The 22,264-nt window shown below is 36.6% G+C and overlaps 5 protein-coding genes across 7 annotated transcripts; 2 read left to right on the top strand and 3 right to left on the bottom strand.

The window, feature by feature from the left end:
• The first annotated feature begins 2,513 nt into the window (after positions 1-2,513).
• LOC104756969 (transcription factor MYB62-like) lies at positions 2,514-3,900 on the top strand. Of its 2 annotated transcripts, none has more exons than XM_010479643.2 (3): positions 2,514-2,833; positions 2,936-3,065; positions 3,154-3,900. In XM_010479643.2, exons 1-3 carry the CDS (start codon positions 2,689-2,691, stop codon positions 3,725-3,727), a joined length of 849 nt encoding a protein of 282 aa, XP_010477945.1. In that variant the 5' UTR covers positions 2,514-2,688; the 3' UTR covers positions 3,728-3,900. The 2 variants fall into 2 exon arrangements, with proteins under 2 accessions (XP_010477945.1, XP_010477944.1); XM_010479642.2 differs by having other exon boundaries at positions 2,552-2,833; positions 2,933-3,065.
• A 4,093-nt stretch (positions 3,901-7,993) lies between these two features.
• On the bottom strand, positions 7,994-13,252 carry LOC104756968 (glutamine--tRNA ligase, cytoplasmic). The gene is made up of 22 exons (XM_010479641.3): positions 13,023-13,252; positions 12,692-12,742; positions 12,511-12,582; positions 12,289-12,388; positions 12,031-12,126; positions 11,829-11,890; positions 11,633-11,740; positions 11,462-11,554; positions 11,036-11,188; positions 10,877-10,932; positions 10,672-10,762; positions 10,510-10,596; positions 10,184-10,381; positions 10,000-10,098; positions 9,710-9,841; positions 9,477-9,613; positions 9,194-9,389; positions 9,003-9,103; positions 8,811-8,916; positions 8,649-8,738; positions 8,437-8,569; positions 7,994-8,346 (listed from the first exon to the last, which is right to left on the bottom strand). Exons 1-22 carry the CDS (start codon positions 13,152-13,154, stop codon positions 8,252-8,254), a joined length of 2,388 nt encoding a protein of 795 aa, XP_010477943.1. The 5' UTR covers positions 13,155-13,252; the 3' UTR covers positions 7,994-8,251.
• A 124-nt stretch (positions 13,253-13,376) lies between these two features.
• On the top strand, positions 13,377-16,372 carry LOC104756967 (pentatricopeptide repeat-containing protein At1g25360). The gene has a single exon (XM_010479640.2). It carries the CDS (start codon positions 13,404-13,406, stop codon positions 15,774-15,776), a length of 2,373 nt encoding a protein of 790 aa, XP_010477942.1. The 5' UTR covers positions 13,377-13,403; the 3' UTR covers positions 15,777-16,372.
• A 678-nt stretch (positions 16,373-17,050) lies between these two features.
• LOC104756966 (uncharacterized) lies at positions 17,051-18,519 on the bottom strand. 2 transcript variants are annotated; one of them, XM_010479639.3, is made up of 3 exons: positions 17,525-18,519; positions 17,363-17,434; positions 17,051-17,283 (listed from the first exon to the last, which is right to left on the bottom strand). In XM_010479639.3, the coding sequence occupies exons 1-3, from the start codon at positions 18,254-18,256 to the stop codon at positions 17,278-17,280; spliced, it is 810 nt and encodes a 269-aa protein (XP_010477941.1). In that variant the 5' UTR covers positions 18,257-18,519; the 3' UTR covers positions 17,051-17,277. The 2 variants fall into 2 exon arrangements, with proteins under 2 accessions (XP_010477941.1, XP_087350481.1); XM_087494355.1 differs by lacking the exon at positions 17,051-17,283 and having other exon boundaries at positions 17,357-17,434; positions 17,525-18,409.
• Positions 18,520-19,158: 639 nt separating this feature from the next.
• On the bottom strand, positions 19,159-22,200 carry LOC104756965 (Metallo-hydrolase/oxidoreductase superfamily protein). Its single transcript, XM_087494870.1, has 12 exons — positions 21,937-22,200; positions 21,713-21,863; positions 21,433-21,587; positions 21,165-21,347; positions 20,958-21,033; positions 20,770-20,841; positions 20,611-20,696; positions 20,451-20,524; positions 20,303-20,348; positions 20,048-20,157; positions 19,745-19,919; positions 19,159-19,615 (listed from the first exon to the last, which is right to left on the bottom strand). The coding sequence occupies exons 1-12, from the start codon at positions 22,198-22,200 to the stop codon at positions 19,424-19,426; spliced, it is 1,584 nt and encodes a 527-aa protein (XP_087350996.1). The 3' UTR covers positions 19,159-19,423.
• Positions 22,201-22,264: the final 64 nt, after the last annotated feature.

Raw genomic sequence — 22,264 nt, 5'->3', positions numbered from 1 at the left:
TAAATTTTACATTTTTGAATATAATTTTTTGTGTTTATGATATTTTTGAAAAACAAAATTTTTAGAGAATATATAAATTTAAGTTATATATAAATTCAATTGGGCGGCGGTAGAGAGATGGAAGCGGGCCCACGGGAGGACGCCTAAGATCCACAGGACCTTGGTCAGAATTGTGTTGTAACTTCTTGGGTTGTGGAATGGGCGGTAGATGCTCGCAAAATGCATGATCCTGACTCATGTTCTGCATTTGCTGGTAACATGCATGATAAGAAACAATGCTCCTCCAAGAGCGACGGTTTGAAATATCATTCATTTCAGTTTCCAAGACTCCCATCTTGTCATGTAAATCGTCTGGCCTATCATGAACTGGTGTCATAAGAATTTCAATCATTTGAGACCTCCATGGTTTTCAAGCACATATTTAAGGTGTTCAGGTTGGAATGACATCATTTGACCCAATATTTTAGCAAGATAAACTAAAACATGCAACTCAACCATACCAATCTTCTCCACTCCTCCCTCATCTTCCTGCTTTTCCAATTGAGCAAGAAGATCAAAACCTCCTCGAGAACAGTCTCAGAAGTCAGAACTAGCATTAGCATTTTTAGCCAGCTCTTGGTAAGGCTTTGATACTGCTATATAACTATTAAAAAGTCGACAGTAAAAAGAGAACTTGTATAGTTAGAAAACTAAAATTTATAATGGTATATTTGGAAAGAAAATCTCATAATTACCATTAAACTTTTTTTTTACAGAAAAGTATTATTATAAATTGTATTTTTCAAAAATACCATGAAAATGTTTTTTCTTTCATAATTACCATAAAACTAAAACTACTTTCAACTTTTAAAACTATACCCTAAATCTAAAATAGTTAACCCAAAACCAAAAAAATTAAATTTTACACTCTTGAAAATCAATTTTAATGTTCCTACTTTTTTTAAAAATAAATCTTCTTGAGATGCTTTTAGAAAATTAAATTAGTGATGATATTTTTGGAAAAAAAAAAAATTAAAATATGGTTTTTTGAATAATTTTTGGTGTAAACGTTTTAGGGATCGATAAAATATTGTTGTTAACTTTTAATTCATCTAATTTCATATAAAATTCATCAACTTGCAATAATCATCACAAAAATACATATGTTTGGATGATGAAATAAATTAATTGATAAATTATTGCAATTAAATGGGCCTAGTTTACTAATACAAATGCATAAGAAATTACAAAATGTTTACATGCCTTTTTTGGCCCACGTTGTTTTCAGCCAATGTAAAAAAAAAACGGAGAATAACAGAAGGACAACTGAAACATTAATAATTACAAAACAAAAAGAAAATGGTGAATGGAAATATCAACTTGGAGCAAAATCCTCAGTCCCTCACTGAGCCAAGTATTCCTAGTCCTAGATATGATTCTCTGTTAACCAGTTCATGATCCGATTAGAAAATTTTCATTATTGGTGGACAATATGGTCTTTAAAGCTTTAGTTGTCTGCAAGAAAATTTTAATCAACGTGTCGTCATCGGCTCTAATGAGTCGGTGTAACAACACCATCGTAATTCTAACTTTAGATCATATCATTCAATCAACCACCTACGGGTTTCCGGAAAAAGAAACTGATGGGCACGATTTACCACTAATAACTTTCTATATCAAGAAATCTTAATTTAGTAATGCTGTCTCCACCCATGTTGTTCCTTTCTTCTTTCCATGTGTTTCTTTCTATCTTTTCACTTTTGTTTTGCCCCACTAAACTTATCTTGAAATAGAGATTGTGCTATTAATATGTTTATTTTTTTTTAAAAACGAATTGATTTATATATGAACGAGTTGATTTATATGTTTCTCACATTATCAAGAATTTGAGAAGGAACATATAGTTCCAAAGAATGACACGTGTTGTTTCAGAGTATCTTAATCCGAGATGGTGACTTCGCATATGAAGCTATTAGCTAAGAGTTCCACCGGTGCCTAAGATTTGATTGATTTTTCCATACGTCGAACTTAAATGCTTGTGTACTTTTTATTTATCTAGTTTCATAGTCGTAGATTAGTAGATTACGACTGGTATATTTTTACTTCACCACCATTGTTATATTTTACCATGGACATTTTTATAACAATATATATATATATTTTTTTTTTGACAGACGATTTAACAAGAATATATATTTGACATGGTGTATTGTAAGGCTGAGAACACAAACGTAAACCCATAAAATTCAAGGGTAGATTTACTGACTAGTCTTTACAACACGTCCTCCCTGTCTCATTGACAAACACAAACAGTATATTTATTTTAAATCGTTAAAAATTAAAATGTTTGTATTGGAAAAACATAAAAACAAAAATAAAAGATGCTATGTTAATATTTAACAACAGTACAACTGTATAGCAATCTAGTGGGTGAATTATAATCATAATTTTTTTTTTCTTTTCAAAAAGAAATATATGTGGTTTAACTTGGGTGTGTGGCATCTATATATGATCTATGTTATAAAAGAAAGTACGAACATTATCCAATATCACGAGTCTATAAATTCCCTACCACCATTGCATTCACTTTCACTTCTCAAGACTCAAATCACAAAAGCCTCTCTCTTTTTCTCTTTTATCTCTCCCCCTCTCTCTCTACCCACAACAAACCTTAAAAAACTGAATATTTAATTAAAAAGGGAAACAAATATGTCAAATACAATTAGGTATAATGGAAATGACGAGGGTGCAGAGCAGAGGAAAGGACCTTGGACGCTTGAGGAAGACACTCTTCTCACCAATTACATTTCCCATAACGGTGAAGGCCGATGGAACCTTCTCGCTAAATCTTCTGGTAATATTCTTTTCTTTTACGTTTTCATGCTTTACAACCAAATGCAAGTGGTGAAAAGAGTGTGTATAATTTGAACTTTTTCTTATCAAAAAAAAAAAGCAGGGCTAAAGAGAACTGGAAAAAGTTGTAGACTGCGATGGTTGAATTACCTTAAACCCGACATAAAGCGTGGGAATCTCACTCCTCAAGAACAACTCTTAATCCTCGAGCTCCACTCTAAATGGGGTAATAGGTACGTTAATCATTTTAATAAGTACTTAATATGTTCTCTTTAGCTTTATAGTTCTTTTAATAATCTTACGTGTAACATGTTTACGTAGGTGGTCGAAAATTGCGAAGTATTTACCCGGAAGAACAGACAACGATATAAAAAACTATTGGAGAACAAGAGTTCAGAAACAAGCACGCCAGCTCAACATCGATTCCAATAGCCACAAGTTCTTGGAAGTTGTCCGTAGCTTTTGGGTTCCAAGATTGATCCACAAGATGAAAGATAACTCAAACACCAACACTAAAGCTACTCCTCCTGATTTACTTGGACCGGTTTTACAAGACAACAATTTCTCTCCTGATTGTTCCAACATGGATTTTTCCACTTCTATGTCGGTAGATCTCAAGAAAAATTCACAATTCATGGAGTCTGATATTGAAACAACATGTTCATTGTACTTGGACGGATCACGAGGGAGTAGTAGTCAATGTGTGAGTGAAGATTACAGCTCCTTCCCTTGCCTAGAGGAGGAGTACATGGTGACCTTTATGGGCAATTCAGACATTTTAGCATTGCAAGATTGTCACGTGGCTGATTCTACGTACGAGGATGATGTGACACAAGATCCAATGTGGAACATGGATGACATTTGGCAGTTTAAGGAGTATGCACACTTTAATTAGGTCGTAGAGCCCACACATCCCGGTGTATGTTCTTTACAAGCTAGTTACAACTTCAGAGGGCCGGGGTGTATATATATGCCTCTTACCTATATTTTGGAGTATTTGTTTTGGATTGATATTATATGTGTTCTTATATTCTGAATTGATATAATGGAAATAAAGTTAAACACTAATTTTATACGTAAGTAACGTAAAATAAATTGTTCAAAAAATTTACATTTGACTAATAGTCTAATTAATATAATATGAGGAAGTGGCAACTCAAAGAATAGTATCGTACGTCTCCCCCTAAAAAATCCTAATCTTTGAATATTATAAATTGTTTTCAGTTTTGTAAGTTTGGATCTTCTGAAGGAGACCAAATCTAATCTCTCTTCTACATATGTGAAAGAATCCAAAATCAAGGGATTCATATATATATATATATATATATATATAAACGATGGTAAATCCAAGATTATGACGGGGATATATATAGTCAAGGTTCTAGAAAACGATTGATGGGTTTTTATCTCTTTAGAAAATTAGACGTGTGCATGTTCGTTGGCATTAATATGATTAGTTTGTTTTAAAGAATATTCTACGACTAACCTTGTGCTCTAATTGTTTCGCTCAACATCTTCTCTTCTGAAATCATATATATGAAAGTAGGTGAACTCTCTCCCTCAGCTTGACACATCAGCACACAAGAGAATGACACGTGTAACTCTTAAAATTGGTTCACCTTCTATAGGTTACGTCTATTGGAATAAGAAGGGTCATACCAGAGCGGTGTGCCTGTTTCGAAAATAAATAAACGAGTCTTTGCCTAATAGATTATTGTCCATAAAGGAACCATGAGTTTTGAAGTCATAATTTTTCTAATGATTATTCTTTCAAGACCGAATATTATTTCTCCGAATCATGGAAAAGGGCATACTCCTTTGCATGGTAGATCTTACTACCAAATGATGGAGTGTTTGGGTGCAAGTTTGGTATTGTCTTTTTTACTAAAGCTTATTTGTTGTATATAATGCCATTCTATTTTTATGGTATATGGGCATTTGGTTATATGCTTGTGGTTTGAATTGCTTACCTGTTTCACTAGAAAGTGCTTATGTCCTAAGTATGCAAGATAGATAGTTATTTGATGGAGCAAGAAAGCTCTAACTGCAAGCCATTGTTTATTTATCTATTATTGTTGTCACGTTGATTGGTGTAGTCTCTAATAGAGGGGAACAGGTTTGTGATGGTAAAGGAAGAGGAAAACGCTTCAGAGCTACCACTGCACGTACAAGACCAAATACTGCTTCCCGTGGGTCGAGGCATATATGAGACAAGACGTGCGCTTCTCCATTTGAAATATGGTGGTTGGGTCTATTCTTTATCTCCATTTTTGTAACAACATATCATTAAAAATAAAAATAAAATTTATGATGCATTTTGTTATATTCATTCGAACATTATAATATCAACTAAAAATTTGTGTTCGATCTTAAGTTTATTTCGTTTAAATCATCTTCATTTTGACTCTGATGTGTAGTTTTTTAAAACTCCTTTCGATTAGATTGCTAAGATTCATTTGTTTGAGACTACTCACAATTTGAAATCATTTCACTCGCTTCTACATTACATGTTTCTTTAAACATCTAATAAGATCTACCTAAGCTCCATCATGCTATTGATGACATTTCCAAAACTTACAATATATAAAATACACTCTCCACTTCAATGTAATTATCGATGGATTAAACTATGTTGGTCATTTATTCATTTTAATTGAATTACTAATACAATTTAAGGAGCAGAAATAAACCTAAAAATAAAAGGAGTTAAAAAATAAAAATTGTTGGAAAAATGAGCATCACTATGCAAAACGAACAAAAGGTACACGAAATGTAGAAGACATCAATATTCATTGCAATATGAAAACAAAAACTGATGTCTATGTAAATTTTAACTTTCAACATTAACGCATGAAAACAAAGATTAGAAGAAAATATCTGCATACAGTATTTTAACAAAAAGTAAAAAGTATGAAATTTATAAAACTTAAACCGCGCGTAGCGCGGGTATTCATCTAGTGATATATAAAACTTATAATCCAATTGGGTACTTTTAGGAACCACACGTGAATTAATGTACTATATACTGAAACCAAAGACATTCGTAACTCGATTTTATTTTCTCCTCCTCTACTTTTGTATGCATCAATAAAAAAACAAGATGTCAAGATATTGACCTTCTGTAACTCCATATATTGTTTAGTTTAAAATTAAATATTGAAAAATATAGTAGAAGTTAGTACCTAATAAAGCATTCAATTTACTTATTGGGGGAATAGGAGTTAGATTAAATTTCATTAAACTTGATATGATACATCATACATATAAAAATTGACTGCATTTAGCCATTTACACATAAGAGGAGCTTGTCCACCACCAACTGATAATCCTATATGTGGCTTCAAAAATGATAATAAGTACAAAATTAGTTGAACATATATAGTCCCACAAGAGCTTTAAATTTATTGAGAGAGATAGCCTTTTATTTTCACTTATGAATTGTGTAATCTTTTATTCTTCTTTAAAGGTAACTTCTTCCTCATTATCTCCATAATTAATTATATATACGTACACACATTTGGAAGTCATTTCATGGGAGCTTTCGAGTGATTTGGACCCAACGGGAGGCATTATAAAGTTGCAATAAACTTTTCAATCATCTTAGAGGTCAAGAAGACAAGAGTACATAAATTTATTAAAACAAACTTTTTTTGGAGATGAAAGTCTTTGCATGCTTTGTCTCCTTCTCATCTCCAATAATTCAAGTTATCTACGGATCACATTTGAGTATCAGATTAAATAGGAGACAAAGCTACTTATACATGCATGGAGCAATGGGACAATTTTTCTATAAATCTAAATCTTGTTATTTTTCTCTTTAACAATAACCTACTCTTGTGAACCGTATCTTCTTGTATGAAAAAGTAGAAACTTGCATTTAGTTATATGTTTTCGTCTTCCGGTACGACCCCAAAACTTCACATTGTTACCCAAAAAAAAAAAAAACAACGACCCCAAAGCTACCTTTCTCTATTACTTATCTTTTACACGTGTATCACAGGGAAAAAAGTGAGAAAAATTGGTTTAGGGTCGTTTAATTATGTCAATCGGTTTACACGTGTATCGATTTTATATAATCATCTTCACCCCTTGTATAGTAGTCTAGTACAAAATGACGACCGGTTATTCCGGGCAACCCAACAAAAATGGAAATTTGAGAAATCAACTGGCCATAAACTGTTAGCTGGTCAAATTATATAAGTTGTTCAATATAATGTCGTTGGAGAGTCGTATGTTTCTTTTTGTTGGTAGGTATTACTGGAATAGTAATCAGTCAAATTTATTGACCAACGAATGACGTTGTAATTATCAACATGCATGCACCAATCACCTAACTCAAATGTAGTTCAAGAAACAGTAAAGTTTTGGCAAAAATCACTCAGTCACACCTCCAGTAAAACCCATAATCACCGAACCGTGGACTTCAATATACTCCAGCTATCATTTTTAAAATCGGACGTACACATGTTTTTTTTTTGATAATAGAACACATGATTTTAGAAAAAGAAAAAAAAAAAGAAGTAAATAAACAAGACTTGTTAGTTTCATCTAGGAAAGTAAAAAAAGTAAACGAACAAGACTTGTTATTTTCAAAAGTAAATAAACCTTACAGTTCATGAGTAAAATACGTTTTACACATGCTTCTTTATAAGAGAAAGTGAGTTTCCTATATTAAGATTTTGGTTTGGTGTGGTAATGGTTTCTACATTCTGTTCGGTAAACACATATCCAATAGTAAATAAAACAAAGCTTAAATCAAACATAAAAACAAAACTTCACTAGTATTCGTGAACGTATGTGAGTGTATCTTCACGATCACATGTAGACAGACATAGTCCATGCTGGAATTGGCGTCTTCCAGCAAAACAATTGTCCAACACATTCGATATACCAAAAGAAAAAAAAATGGATGAAACATTCTAATCGACTGTATAGTGTATACATCCCAAAGTTTGATCACTATCGTCCGTATCGTAAAAGCACCTTATTCCTTAATCCCTAATATTCCATCTTCTTCCTTTACAACTTTTTGATTCTTTGTGTATTATTATTATTATTATTCAAACGCAGTTAAAAATGTGCTTTCCATAGGAATGAATCATATTGAGAAGCAGCGCACGTTGAAATTGATCACATTCCCATCAAAGCAGTGCTTTCTCGATTTTCAGAACAATTCATAAAAACACGCTAATAATAAAATTCCATCTGGCACACTAGTATGACATCTGTAATCTGAAGATAAAATCTTTCAAAAGATAACAACATGGAATTGTATTGTTTTTGACCATTCAAGAAGAAAAAAAAAACTAACTGTTGCACAATGTGCGTATCAAACCAAACCATTTCATGTACTGTTTTGTTATAAAACGCCTTTTTGGGGGAGTTTTGACCAACACAGCGTTAATATGGGTGGAGTGTTTTACTTTCCACCTTTACCGTAGCTGTCCCTGAGTGTGACCGTCCGGTTAAACACAAGCTTTCCTGGCTCAGAATCCTTGTCCACCGCATAATAACCTAATGCATCACAAGTTATGTTAAAAATCTCTATCGTGTCTCTTCATCTAGAATTGCAAGCCCTTCCTATAATTTTGAAACTGAAAATACCTAGCCTCTCGAATTGGAATCTGTCTCCGACCGCAGCATCTTTAAGGGTTGACACAGCATAGGCACCAGAAACTACCACTTTGGAGTTCGGATTAATGTCAGTGAGCCAATCGTCATTTAGTTCAGCAGGGTTCTGTTATTATTAGATACAACTTAGCTTTAGGGAACAATCTTTGTAACTATAAAAAGCTAAAGAACAATATATATTATACCTCGGAGTTGAAGAGTTTCTCAAATAATCGGACTTCAACCTTTAAGGGCTCTTTTCCTGGGGAAGATTCACCTACCCATTGTAGAACCCCCTACAGATCAAAAGTAACCGTTAGGAAGAGCCACAAAATTGCAGAAATTATAAAGATGGCTAAAGAAAGAACCTTTGGCTTTGACTTTTTCTCAGGGTCATATTCCGCATGAATCTCACGAACTGTTTCATTGTCATCAGCAAAGACAACATTGGTGCACTTAATTGGGAAAGCGTATCTGCAAACAGCAGGAAGCACATTTAGTCACAAATGAATCATATTTAAAAAAAAAGTAATACTGAAGAATAGCATCCCTTTCCATACCTTAGCAAAACAGATTTACCAGGGGCGAACCCATAATAATCTTTTGAATCCTTCATTCGGAAGTCAGACTGGTCAATGTATATAACTCTAGAGAACGGAACCTAGATCAACAACCCAAGAAAACAAGATCAAGAAAACAGAAAGATGTTACATTGTGTGTAGAAATCTAGTCTATGTGTAACACAGTTTACCTTGTAGAATGCTGAGGGATCATCGTTCTGAGCATCAGGCCACCTTTTGGCATCAAGCTCCATAACCTTGTCTGATTCCAAATTGGTGATGACAACCTTAAGAGGATTAAGCACCACCATAGTGCGAGGAGCTGTTTTATTCAACTCCTCTCTAATATGATGCTCAAGGCGACTCACATGTATCATGCTACCATCACTTAAACATAGAAACGATAGAGCAAATTTAACAAAGATATTTGACATAAGCCAAGCAGTATCAAGTCAATTCAGATATATAGCATACCTTCTGGTAATTCCAATTCCTCGTACAAATGCATTAATCGCAGTTGAAGTCACACCCCTCCGCCTCAAACCAGCAAGTGTCAAAAGACGTGGATCATCCCAACCATCAACATACTTGTTTGTCACGATATAATTCAACTGCAGCAAATAAAAAAGGAAAAATGATACAACCAGCATGAATCTCAGCATAAAATTTCTTTAGTTGTTCACAGGCAAGTTGAGTATTTTACGAACCTTACGCTTGGACATTACAGTGTTTGTGACATTCAGCCGTGAATATTCCCACACATATGGCATGTAGAGATCCAGGGAATGCAATAGCCAGTAGTATGAAGCACGCCGGGTCTCAAATTCAAGAGTACAGAGCTACAATTGTGCAGATAAAAGAAAAGGTCAAAACCACAAAGATAATTTTAAGAACAACAGATGCTTTTGATACTGAAAGTAAAATAGTGGGTCACAAAATGCAGCCGTCAATGATACAAATTCATGCTGCAAATAGAAAGACCGAGAAAGGGACATACCGAATGCGTTATATTCTCAAGAGAATCAACGGTGCAGTGGGCATAATCATAGCTCGGATAGATACACCATTTGTCACCAGCCTTAGGATGAGGTGCGAACTGCAAAGCATATAAACAAGTTAGACAGCAAAAGACGGGAGAGAGCCTCTTATATCTAACCAGAGATGATTTTAGTTTCACTCGCCTTTATTCGATAAGCAATAAGGTCATACATATTAAAATTGTCACTCTGCATATCTTGCTTCATTCTTAGTGTTGCCTTCCCCTCCTCAATCATTCCTCGTCTCATTTCGTCAAAAAGTTTTAGAGATTCTTCAACAGGCCTGTCCCTCCAGGGGCTGTTCATTTTCTTCTCTCTGTACTCTTTTATCTCCTCGCCAGTCTGAAAATATGAAAACAATTTGACAGGATAAGTTTAATGTGTGGAATTGTTGCACTACTAGAGCAAAATAATCTCAATTAATTAGAAAAGCAACAGGAATCCATTTAACAGAGTTTAAATTGTTTGACCTGATGATCAACATAAGCATGACCTCTCCGAATTAACTCCACTGCCAAATCATACAGTTCTTGGAAATAATCACTGGTGTATGTAATCTAGATTCAAACAATGGAAAAGGTCAAACAAATAATAATAACAATGAACTATCAGTGCAAAATACTTGACAATACCTTGAAGGGTTCCCAACCCATCCACTTGACAATTTCTTCAATGTGATTAATATACTCTTCCTTCTCTGCCTCAGGATTTGTATCATCATACCTGAAAACCAGATTTACAAGGAATTCTGAAAATTGTCCTTATAGAAGAAACAAGGATTGTTATAGAAAAGCAAAGATGTAAGAAACTCAAGTAAACGCAAACAAGAATTTTTACCTTAGGTAACAGCAGCCCCCTCGCTCCTTTGCAAGGCCAAAATCAACAAACATAGCCTGAAAGTACAAGCAACGGAAATGAACATAAAATCGTTGCCCCTACCAATTATACACCATCATGCAAAATATCCCAAAAACCTCATATCATGTATAATTTTACCTTGGCATGTCCAATATGTAGATAACCATTTGGTTCAGGGGGGAAACGAGTATAAACTTTTCCCCCAGTCACTTTGAGATGTTTGTCAAGAACTTCTTTTGAATTGCTACATCTGAGCACAGAGCCACCACTGAAAAACACTTCTGTATGAACCTGAGAAGATAAATAAGCATATGTTACATCACAAACGCTAGCTATAAATGCACCCATGAAAAGAATAACTTAAGGTCAAACATGTTATAAGAAGTTTGTTCCAGATCACAACAAAGAAAGGCACGCAATACACGTCATACGTATTCTAGTATTGTATGACTGAATCAACCCCGGATATATGATTATCAATGGAAGAAGTTTCAGATGTGTAGAACGTGAAACTGAAAATCCAGTACAATAAATGAGCATAAATAAACTAAAAGCAGATGTTACCATATTATTTTGCTCTGGCTGAGGGAATATAGAATAAGGATTAAGGTCCTCTTCAGATGGCTCTGGGGTAGCTTCCACAACAGCTTTCTTTTCCTAAAGATAAGCCACAATGAAGAATTAAAATCCCAATATACACAACAGAAAACACATTCAAATGAAACCTCCAATCACCTCGTTTTTGGCAGGCTTCTCCTTCTTCTCCTTCTTTTTTGTAGGTTTTTCATTATCAGCTGCGGTTTTCTCACCAAGCAATTCATACATCTTATCATCTATAAGTTTCTATAGCAGACACATAAGAGTGGATAAGAAAACTACAATATCGTTTGTGGCTTCAAAAGAAGTCAGGGTGCTGAAAAAGTTAACGCACCTTTACAATCTTAGGATCCGCCCATGGCAAACATTTCCGGACATGCCCAAATAATTCACCCACTACATAACATACATACATCATTCAACAAAGAAACAGAATAAGCTGGTTATGTGAAAAATTATAGAGAATCAGAGAAACGGTAGATATGCCTCAAATGAACCTAATGCCTTTGACAGTGAGGTGTAGAGCAATTACTAACCATTAGTTCGGTAGCGCTGCTCCAATATTGTTTTCTTATTCTCTTCAAAGATGTCCTTAACTGCTTTCTCAATATCTTCTGGGGAAACTTCAATCCCTGTTCCAAAGCAATACAATAAGATCTCATTCCCAAATAAATGGAAAGACACAGAAAATTGTAACCTCAAAGCATTGGGTTAAAAAAAAACAGAAACCCTACACACATTGGCATTAAAGAAAGAAATCTAATACTCATACCAGCAAACACAAAAGTTCTTACCAACACCACATGCCTCCTCAAATTCATTTAGCTTGAAGTCTTCAGGGCCGGTATTGGCAAAAAAAGCAAATGCAGCTTCCAACTGGGCTGGAGTTTTAATCTGCAGATTCATCAATCAGAGAAAATGAAAACAAGCGTCCGCTAGTTTCGCATTGACAAAAGAGAACCTAACCCAAGAAAAGGATGTTCTGGCAGATATAATAAAAGGAGCCATTTACTAACCTTAGAGGTAACAATGTACTTAAGCAATGTAGGACGATGCACAAGAGCATTTGTAGGGTACTTAGTAGCAACCTATTGTTACACATAATTCGAAGGAAAATATCACCTCAATAAGTTACTTATAAGCATCGACAAAAAAAAAATCTCAAGGCCAGTAGGTTCAATTAGAAATATATCTCACCGAGTACAATAGATTCCCAGTAGTTCGATCGCATCCATCAGTGACAGCAGCCTGGTACACAAAAGACAAGCGTCATGAACAAATTGTCTCAATCATCCAATTGAGTATCAAATTATCAACAAAATCATACATGCAACGGAGTCAAAATCATCAATCAAAACATTACGAATTGAGATTACATCAAAATTTGGATTTAGTCAACAGATTGACAGAAATCAAAACTTTCGCAAACGAAAATGAAAACTCAATCCTCTTATATCCAATTTCATCAGATACAATAAGAGCCGATAGCGAACACAAAGAAGGAGGAGGAGAAGAAGAGAGGACACACCTCGTATATAACGGCGGTCAGATTCGCGGTGACTTTGTTGTTATTGATGGTATTGCGCGCTGTTCGCTCGTCCAAACCAATGCTAAGGAAGAGCTCGAGAGATTTCTCGGAGTTATCGTCTTTGAGAACCATGGCGTCGAAACTGACAAAATTAACAGAAATGAGAATTGAGGACCTTCTTAGCCTCTTAGGGTTTAATGCTGTGGAGGAGACGCGGTTTTACTTTAACCAGATGTAACCAAATTATTGGACGGGTATCTTAACCGGAGTGAATTTAATCGGTTCTTTTGGTTTACTTTAAACCGAAGCTGGCTTAATATAAAAAGGAGATTAATTTTGGTACAGTTTGAAAAAAAATCGAACCGAACCATAAAATATGAAATGCAACCGAATCCAGACCTTGTTCGAGCCATCGCCAACAGCTACGCCGCGAGTCTCCGCCTATGTTTACCGATCAGACGAACGTCTCTGCAACTCGCGCGAGCCGTTCACGCCAATATCATCACTTTCGGGTTCCAGCCACGTGCACATATCCTCAACCGTTTGATCGATGTTTACTGTAAATCGTCAGAGCTTCGTTACGCACGCCACCTGTTCGACGAAATATCTGAACCAGATAAAATCGCTAGCACCACCATGGTTTCCGGGTATTGTGCTTCAGGTGACATCACTCTCGCTCGTGGAGTGTTCGAGGAAACTCCTGTGAGTATGCGAGATACTGTGATGTACAATGCGATGATCACTGGCTTCTCTCATAACAATGATGGCTACTCTGCTGTTAACCTTTTTTGTAAGATGAAGCACGAAGGATTCAAACCCGATAACTTCACTTTCGCGAGTGTTCTCGCTGCTTTAGCTTTAGTTGTCGAAGAGGAGAAGCAATGTCTGCAATTTCATGCTGCAGCTCTGAAGTCTGGTGCTGGTTCTATCACTTCGGTTTCGAACGCTCTGGTGTCTGTGTATTCGAAATGCGCTTCTTCGCCGTCTCTGTTACATTCGGCTAGAAAAGTGTTTGATGAGATCCTTGAGAAAGATGAGAGGTCATGGACTACTATGATTACTGGTTATGTAAAGAACGGTTGTTTTGATTTAGGGAAAGAGTTGGTTGAGGTGATGGACGAGAATATGAAAGTGGTTGCTTATAATGCTATGATTTCTGGTTATGTTAACCGAGGGTTGTATCACGAGGCGTTGGAGATGGTTAGGAGTATGGTTTCATCAGGAATTGAGCTTGACGAGTTTACGTATCCTAGTGTTATAAGGGCTTGTGCTACTGCTGGATTGCTTCAGCTGGGAAAGCAAGTTCATGCTTATGTGTTAAGAAGGGAGGATTTCTCGTTTCATTTTGACAATTCGTTAGTTTCGTTGTACTATAAATGTGGTAAATTTGATGAGGCAAGAGCCATTTTTGAGAAAATGCCGGCAAAAGACTTGGTTTCGTGGAACGCTTTGTTATCAGGGTATGTTAGTTCTGGGCACATAGGTGAGGCGAAGTTGGTTTTTAAAGAGATGAAAGAGAAGAATATCTTGACCTGGATGATAATGATATCAGGGTTAGCTGAAAACGGGTTTGGAGAAGAAGGTTTGAAGTTGTTTACTTGTATGAAGAGAGAAGGTTTCGAGCCTTGTGATTATGCGTTTTCTGGGGCGATCAAATCATGTGCAGTGCTGGGAGCGTATTGTAATGGGCAACAGTTCCATGCCCAGTTGGTTAAAATAGGGTTTGACTCTAGCCTCTCTGCTGGAAATGCTCTTATTACAATGTATGCGAAATGTGGGGTTGTGGAGGAAGCTCGACAGGTGTTTCGAACTATGTCTTGTTTGGATTCGGTTTCTTGGAATGCTTTGATTGCTGCACTGGGACAGCATGGGCATGGTGCTGAAGCAGTAGAGGTGTATGAGGAGATGTTGAAAGAAGGGATAAGACCTGATCGGATTACGTTGCTTACAGTTTTGACAGCGTGTAGTCACGCGGGTTTGGTAGAACAGGGACGGAAGTATTTTGATTCGATGGAAACTATTTACTGTATACCTCCTGGTGCAGATCATTATGCAAGACTGATAGATTTGCTCTGTCGATCTGGGAAATTCTCTGATGCGGAAAGTGTAATAAAATCATTACCTTTTGAACCTAGTGCAGAAATCTGGGAAGCTCTTCTTTCTGGTTGCAGAGTCCATGGAAACATGGAACTAGGGATCATCGCTGCAGACAAACTCTTTGATCTCATACCAGAACATGATGGGACTTACATGCTCTTATCGAACATGTATGCAGCTACTGGCAAGTGGGAGGAAGCGGCAAGGGTGCGTAAACTAATGCGGGATCGAGGGGTAAAAAAGGAAGTGGCTTGTAGTTGGATTGAAGTGGAGACGCAAGTGCATACATTTTTGGTGGATGATACATCGCATCCAGAGGCAGAAGCTGTTTACAACTATCTTCAAGAGTTGGGTAAAGAGATGAGGAGGCTGGGGTTTGTACCAGACACGAGCTTTGTGTTGCACGACATAGAGTCTGATGGTCACAAGGAAGATATGTTGACTACTCATAGTGAGAAGATTGCAGTTGCGTTTGGGCTAATGAAACTTCCTCCGGGAACAACCATTAGGGTTTTCAAGAACTTGAGGACTTGTGGAGACTGTCATAATTTCTTCAGGTTCTTGTCGTGGGTGGTGCAGCGAGACATAATCTTAAGAGACAGGAAGAGGTTTCATCATTTCCGAAATGGTGACTGTTCTTGTAAAAACTTCTGGTAGGCGAGGAGGCTTTTGGCAATTCATTTAGACTTCATTCTTACATTGTTTAGCAAGGAGAAAGCAGTAGTAAAGAAAGAAAGAGACTCAAGGAGCTGCTCTTGAATCTGAGTCAGATGTTGAAGAAGACATTCCATAACACATGCCATATTCATTGTTCTTGCATATTGCTGCATCTCCTCCTCTAACGAAACCCTAAACCAAAATAATAACTTGCTTCCCAAGGAAACCAATCCCCCTCACAGTACCCAAAACATTCTCCTAAACAGCCACTTCTACTCGGAAGATCATCTTCGCTCTAAAAGTTAGTTCTATATCATTCGTTTATTCAATTTTAACCAAGAAGAGACGCACAGATTCAGTGAATAAAGGTTAAGGTTCAGCTTCTTAGTCCTGTCTTGAAGGCTTGAAGCGCTATTCTGCCATGGATCACTCTGTATCCGTAAGCTGAGCAAGAAGCAAAAGAGAATTGAAGGTATATTTCATTTGAACTTTCAGCTTGACTGATAAATGTTACCGTAGAAAGTAGAGTATATTTTGAATTTAAACGAAAGTGTGACGTATACAAAGATAATTTGATTATATTAAAAATACCAAAAGAACATAAAGCCCACAATACTTAACAGATCTGATCTGAGTTTCAAATTGTAGATTATCTCTTCTCTCAGATTATTACAAAGTTGAAGAACTATGTATATAGTTTGGCCATAGAAATGAATAATCATAGTGGTATATAGCAAAGTCAACCACAATTAAAAGAGTCAAGTTAAGCACGGCAGTTCTTGTTAAACCAACCAAACCGGAAGAAGTGAACCAGCGGAAGAACGAGTCAAAAAGACTCAACTCAATAATTAAGCGGAAACAAAGCCAACGCGGGAAAACATAGTAATTATATCAATCATCATCACCTTCCTGGACATTAAACCATGAAACAACAACTCCTGTTCCCTTTATCAGTTTTGAAGCAGAAGAACATATATGAGAAAGGGAAACAAAAGACAAAAGCCTTTTTCTTGTCTTAAATTAAAAATCTCTCACACAAAAGATTTTATGGGCTTCTCTGCCTCTGTCGGTGCATCAATGTGCACTACTCAAAAGACAAATCTAGGCTGCTTTCAGTAATTAATCAAGATCACACACTACTAATTAAGCACACACGCATGTGAGGAATCTTATGTATGAGAAAGAACAACACCTTATTATTATATAGTCTACGAAAACAACCTTTTTGATTTCCCTTACAATAGTATAGATTTGTTCAGAGAAAGAAATAAACCTTTTTGTTGAATGAAGAAGTAAACATTATTATTATGTATTAATCAACCAGAACCTAAATAACTTTTCTTTTTGTACAATTTTTTATTTCAGAACAAGTTGGGAAGAAAGAATTAATCAAGAAAAGAAAATTAGCAAGAGAAAGGAAGAAGGAGCCTCCAAGATCTTTTAACCCTCAAACTCCAGATTCAAATATTGACAGGAGACTTCAATTACAAATCCTCATCATCTATCTCTGTAAAAAGCAAATATTAAAGAATCAGAACCTAGCCAAATCCTTTGAATAAATCCGTGATGATGAATGATGATTATACCTTGGTGGTCTCTTCTGGAACCTTATATGCATCAAGCGTCACTTCAGTCAAATACAACCCAGGAAACAAACTCTGCATACAACCAAAAAGAATCCAAATTTTTATCAGTCAACAATACAGACACTCAAATTAAAATCAAAAATCAAAATCAAAGAAACTTACATCGAGTTGTTTCTGAACGGTTCTGGGCCGTTTCTTGGGCCGACGCGGTGGTCGGTGACCTAACATCCCAACGAAATCTTCTTCGATCTCTTTCTTCGATAGCTTCACAGCGAACTTAGGACGCATCTTCTTCACCGTCTCCGCTTCGACCACTCCGCCTCCTCTCAACGACGGCGTCACTACCACCTTCTCCTCAATCGCGATTCCCTTATCGGAAACCGGTTCTTTACACGCCGCCGCTCTTCGTTTCCTAAGATTCCACGGCTTCACCGGAGAGAGAGAGACCTCCTTCTCTTGACCGGAACCTGAACCGGAACCAGAACCGGAGATTTCTTCTTCTTCTTCCCTCTCCTCTTCGATTACGTCCTTGTTAAACATGGATTGTGTGATCTTATCCCTCACCGTCTTCAGATCCGACATAAGCTTCACCCTAAACTCCTCGATCCCTTCCTCGCTTCCTCCTCCTCCAGATTTAAACGCCTCCGCGTTTTTGCTCCGGAGATGATCGGACCCGCCGAATCGAAACGCCGTCGAATCGGAGTATCTCGAAGGAGGAGATCGGCGTCTTAGTCGGTGGTGATCGCCGCCGTTTCCGTTTGAGTCGTCGATCTTCATGCACTTGAGGTGTCTCTGGTTCCCCCATAAGTTCGGTAAAGGGAAATTGTGAAGACTCTTCGATCTTTGCTCAGGTCTCGTCGCCGTCTTCGTCGTCATCTCACCGGGAAACACCATCGATTTCGTTTCACTCACTCTTTCTTCGATCTACCAAGCCACGAACAGAGACTTTTTCACAAGAAATCGCTAACTTTTTTTTTCAGAGTCGCCGTAAAATTGTTACCGGAGAATTATTTCGGCTAGGTGTTTTTTTTATTATGATACCGCCAGAGAAGGAGGAGGGCTGAAGCTTTTTGTATATATAGGCAGAGAGTTGAAGGAGAGTTTTTTCGGTAATCAATACTGGATCGGAGGGTAGTTTCGGTATTTGATAGTTCGCTAACATACGCATGTGCTTTTTGGGGTTTTAACATTTTCCCGGGTTGTATAAGATTTCCATTTTTCAAGTTTAGACGGTGATTTATTATCCGTTGGATTGTTTCTTAATACTAATCTTTCATCTCAACCGTTTATCTAAGTCTTTTGTTTTCTTTTTTTTTTTTTTTTTTTTGAGTTTTCTTCTTCTCAGTTTCTTCTTCTAATTACACTTTTACTAGGTCAATTTTCATAAATTAATATACTCCACCAATTACTTTATTTCGAAATATTAATTGTTTATAGGATTCTATATAATTTGGCTAACTTGATATTTATCTTAGCTCTTTAATAAATCTCACTAATTTTTATTTCTTTTTTGGTTAAGTAAGTTACATGAGACTTTTAATTTCCGAAATTCCGAGTTGGATTTGGATTAGAAGAACCAATCAATTATGGATTTTTTTTTTTTTTTTAAACTAGATTAACTGAATATAGTGTTTCAACTTTCAACATGGGCTCAATCTTCAACTTTTGTAACACCAAAAAAAAAAAGATCTAAAGTTTTACGTAACTACAAATTTACCTGGGACATTTTTTGCTCGGGAAAAGGATCTAAATCACTAGAATGTAATACTAATACTATACAGTTACCTGAATAAAAATGTCAACTAAAAAATATATTGTACTATTAATGAATTTGAGAAGTTTCCATATTCATCCAAACGTCAGTTTAGAATTCCTTAGTACATAGAGTTAATTTAAAGTAGAGAGAGAGAGAGCTCTAGTTAGAAGTCAACTTCCCATTTTCTGGAGTGTTTTTATTACTCTAATAATGAAGTCGAAGTTCATAAAAAGGGTATATTGCCAAATTTACTAACTTCTTATACGATTTATAGATCCCTACCATTCTTTACTGTCACTTACTCATCAAGATTCAATCTGGTTGTTCTTCCTTTTAGATGTGTACAGAAGAAAATATCCAGCTCCTGCAGCTATCAGTGACATAATAAAACCTGGCTTATTGGTCTTGAATGGAATATGGCTAATGACATAACCTGCTGTCCACCGTATCGCAAAACGCAGTCCGCAACTTGCTTTGAACTTCTGGATTGAGAATCCCTGGACCAACTCAATATAATAAGCAGTGAGAAAGAGTGGTAGTAACTTAATTTGCTACGGACTTACTAAAGGTTGTTTTTTAGAGACATGTTTTTGTGTGCATTTGGATTAAAATAAGAGTATTTTTACCTCTGGTAATTTGTTTTCTACAGCCAGATTGTCGATATGCAGCCTTACGTTTGATGATGCAGCCCACCAGAATCTGCGATCCACACTTGAGTACACATTGGCAACTATGTCATATAACGTCTGAGCTCCATCTTCCACAGCCTTTAGGATGGATTCTTCTCTGCTTCTGCGATTCCTGGAAAACAAGCTCACTGCTCTTATTATTGGGTTCCCTGTATCCTATTTTAATCAACTGATAGACAAAACATGAACAAGTTTTTTTGAAAGTCAGATTTATCCACAGCAGCAGATTCTTTTTCATACTTAAGATATCCACAAAGCATGTGTTTCGGCCACAAATTGACCCTTCCATGCATGGGAATCACCACATCTGGAGACAGCTCCAGGAACTTATATGTCGATTGATAATATTCCTGCAAATGATAAAATGGAACATGGCTAAACAAATTTCGCACAGACCAATAAAAATGCATTACTATCTAACACAGGTCAACAATCACACTAAGTTCGGCACTGAAGTATTCAAAAGAGAAAAGCCTGAGCATACTTAGTACTTACCGTCATGTTACCACCTCCTCTGATGTCCAAGGCAGCACTTCCTTGACTGAAACAACCCAAGTTGCGGATTTAACATAAGAGTCAATCTAGTTTCACTGACTTAAATTGTCCTATAGGAACAGAAATTTTCTGAAGTTGTCTGTCTTACCCAACACAATGATCACCAACAATCAGAGAATGAGTGGAGACATGAAGTAGTGCCATATGGCCATCCGTGTGTCCCTGGAATATTTTTCTTGGTTAGTAGTTTACAAGTATATACATTCCATCTGAGGGTTACAGAGGATTTATAATAGATAAATAGGTACCGGAGAGAAAATGGCGGTCAATTTCTGACCCTTGACATAAATGTTTTCTCCTCCAGAAACTGGGGTATAGTTACCAGACCAACCATCTGGAATAACACAGTATTTTAAAATAAGAAGTTGGATTCCATGAATGGAAAAAACAATATTTAAGAGTGATACCAATGCGATGCCTAGTTTTGACATGTGCCACTAGAATAGCATCCGGATTGCTTTCTTGTATAGCAGAAAGACCTGAAACATGGATGAAGAGGAGGGTCATAAGCATAAAGTAGTATGTGTTGGATTTTTTTATGAGAAGAAAAACAAAAAAAGCTACCAAACAAAAACGAGAAACAACAGATCCCTACCATCAATGTGATCACGATGGTGATGAGTAACAAAGACAATTAGCTTTCTAGGCAAAGCATCAACGATTTTCTTGAGCTGGTCAAGAGAAAACAATGCACTTGTGAATAGTAAAGACCAGATATTTTAAGACAATGAGAAGATTTTTTGTACCCTTTCCTAAGAGAAAGAAATGATATACCGAAAAAAACACATAGCTAGTAACAAACCTCAACGTGGAGTTTGTAATGGCATCCAGGATCCACAATCAATGCATCACCATGAGCTACAAAATCGGTCCCTTGATGATCCCCTGAACCATTATCTGGAGCAAACACAACCAAATTCGTTGTCTTGAAAGGTTTCAATGTCCTGCTACGCATTGGCACAAGCATAACACCAGGTGGATATTCCTGAGATAAACATTGAAAGAATAGCATTTTATTACACATACATAAGATGAAGCCACACTGATGAAATAAAAATACAAGTATAGACCTGGATAGGCAGAGAAGATGTCAACTTATGCTTCATGGACTGACGGGAAGCATCCCCAAGTCCGAGTAATACTAATGGTCCAACACGATCACTTCCCGGTTTAACATCAATAAGACAGTCAAGGCATGCTTCCATGGACATCCACTTCGAGTTGTCTGCACTCTAAGAAGACAAACTAGTGAGTTTACTTCTTTCCATTTCCAGTTCTCAAAATGTTTCTTTAGAACCAAGTGAAGCTATATTCCCTCTAAGATTGCATACTATTGAATAAAAGGGTAACCTTGCAAACTTGAATTTGTATGATCCAAGAGCTTCCCAGCGATGAAACAAGTACGAACGCAAGGGCCAGGTCCAAACTCAGGCTCCTCTACAAACCTGATGAATCTCCACTCTCCTACATCGCTAAAACCAATCCCTAAATTCTCCAACAGCTGCATAGACTCTGAATCTTTAATCCGCAGAACCAACGAGAAAGAGGACTGTGCTTAAAAACTCAGAACTTACCAGAATCAGAGCGGATTCGAAGTCGAAGTTCATCAAATCAACCTCCTCCGAGCACGATTCGAGTATAGAGAGAGTAAATCCAGACCTGACTCCGTCTTCTAAAATCGGTAAATTCGTTGATGGCAAGTCCCAGAGATCGGAATCGACGAAACAATCATACGCTTCGTCCCCAAATTTCTCCGGCCGTTTTTGCTTCTCGAGCAGGAACTCGGAGTCGTCTCTGATGTTCTTCTTGATGATCATTGCAAGTTTCAGATTACCCATTTCTGCAGAATCTGAATTCCAAAAATGTGAAAAGAAAGCTTCTTCTTAGCTTTAAAAATCCAGA

Source organism: Camelina sativa, chromosome 17 (genome assembly GCF_030686135.1).
Source record: "Camelina sativa cultivar CO46 ecotype springtype chromosome 17, ASM3068613v1".
Taxonomy (NCBI): domain Eukaryota; kingdom Viridiplantae; phylum Streptophyta; class Magnoliopsida; order Brassicales; family Brassicaceae; genus Camelina; species Camelina sativa.
This window is presented reverse-complemented; position numbering and strand designations above follow the sequence as displayed.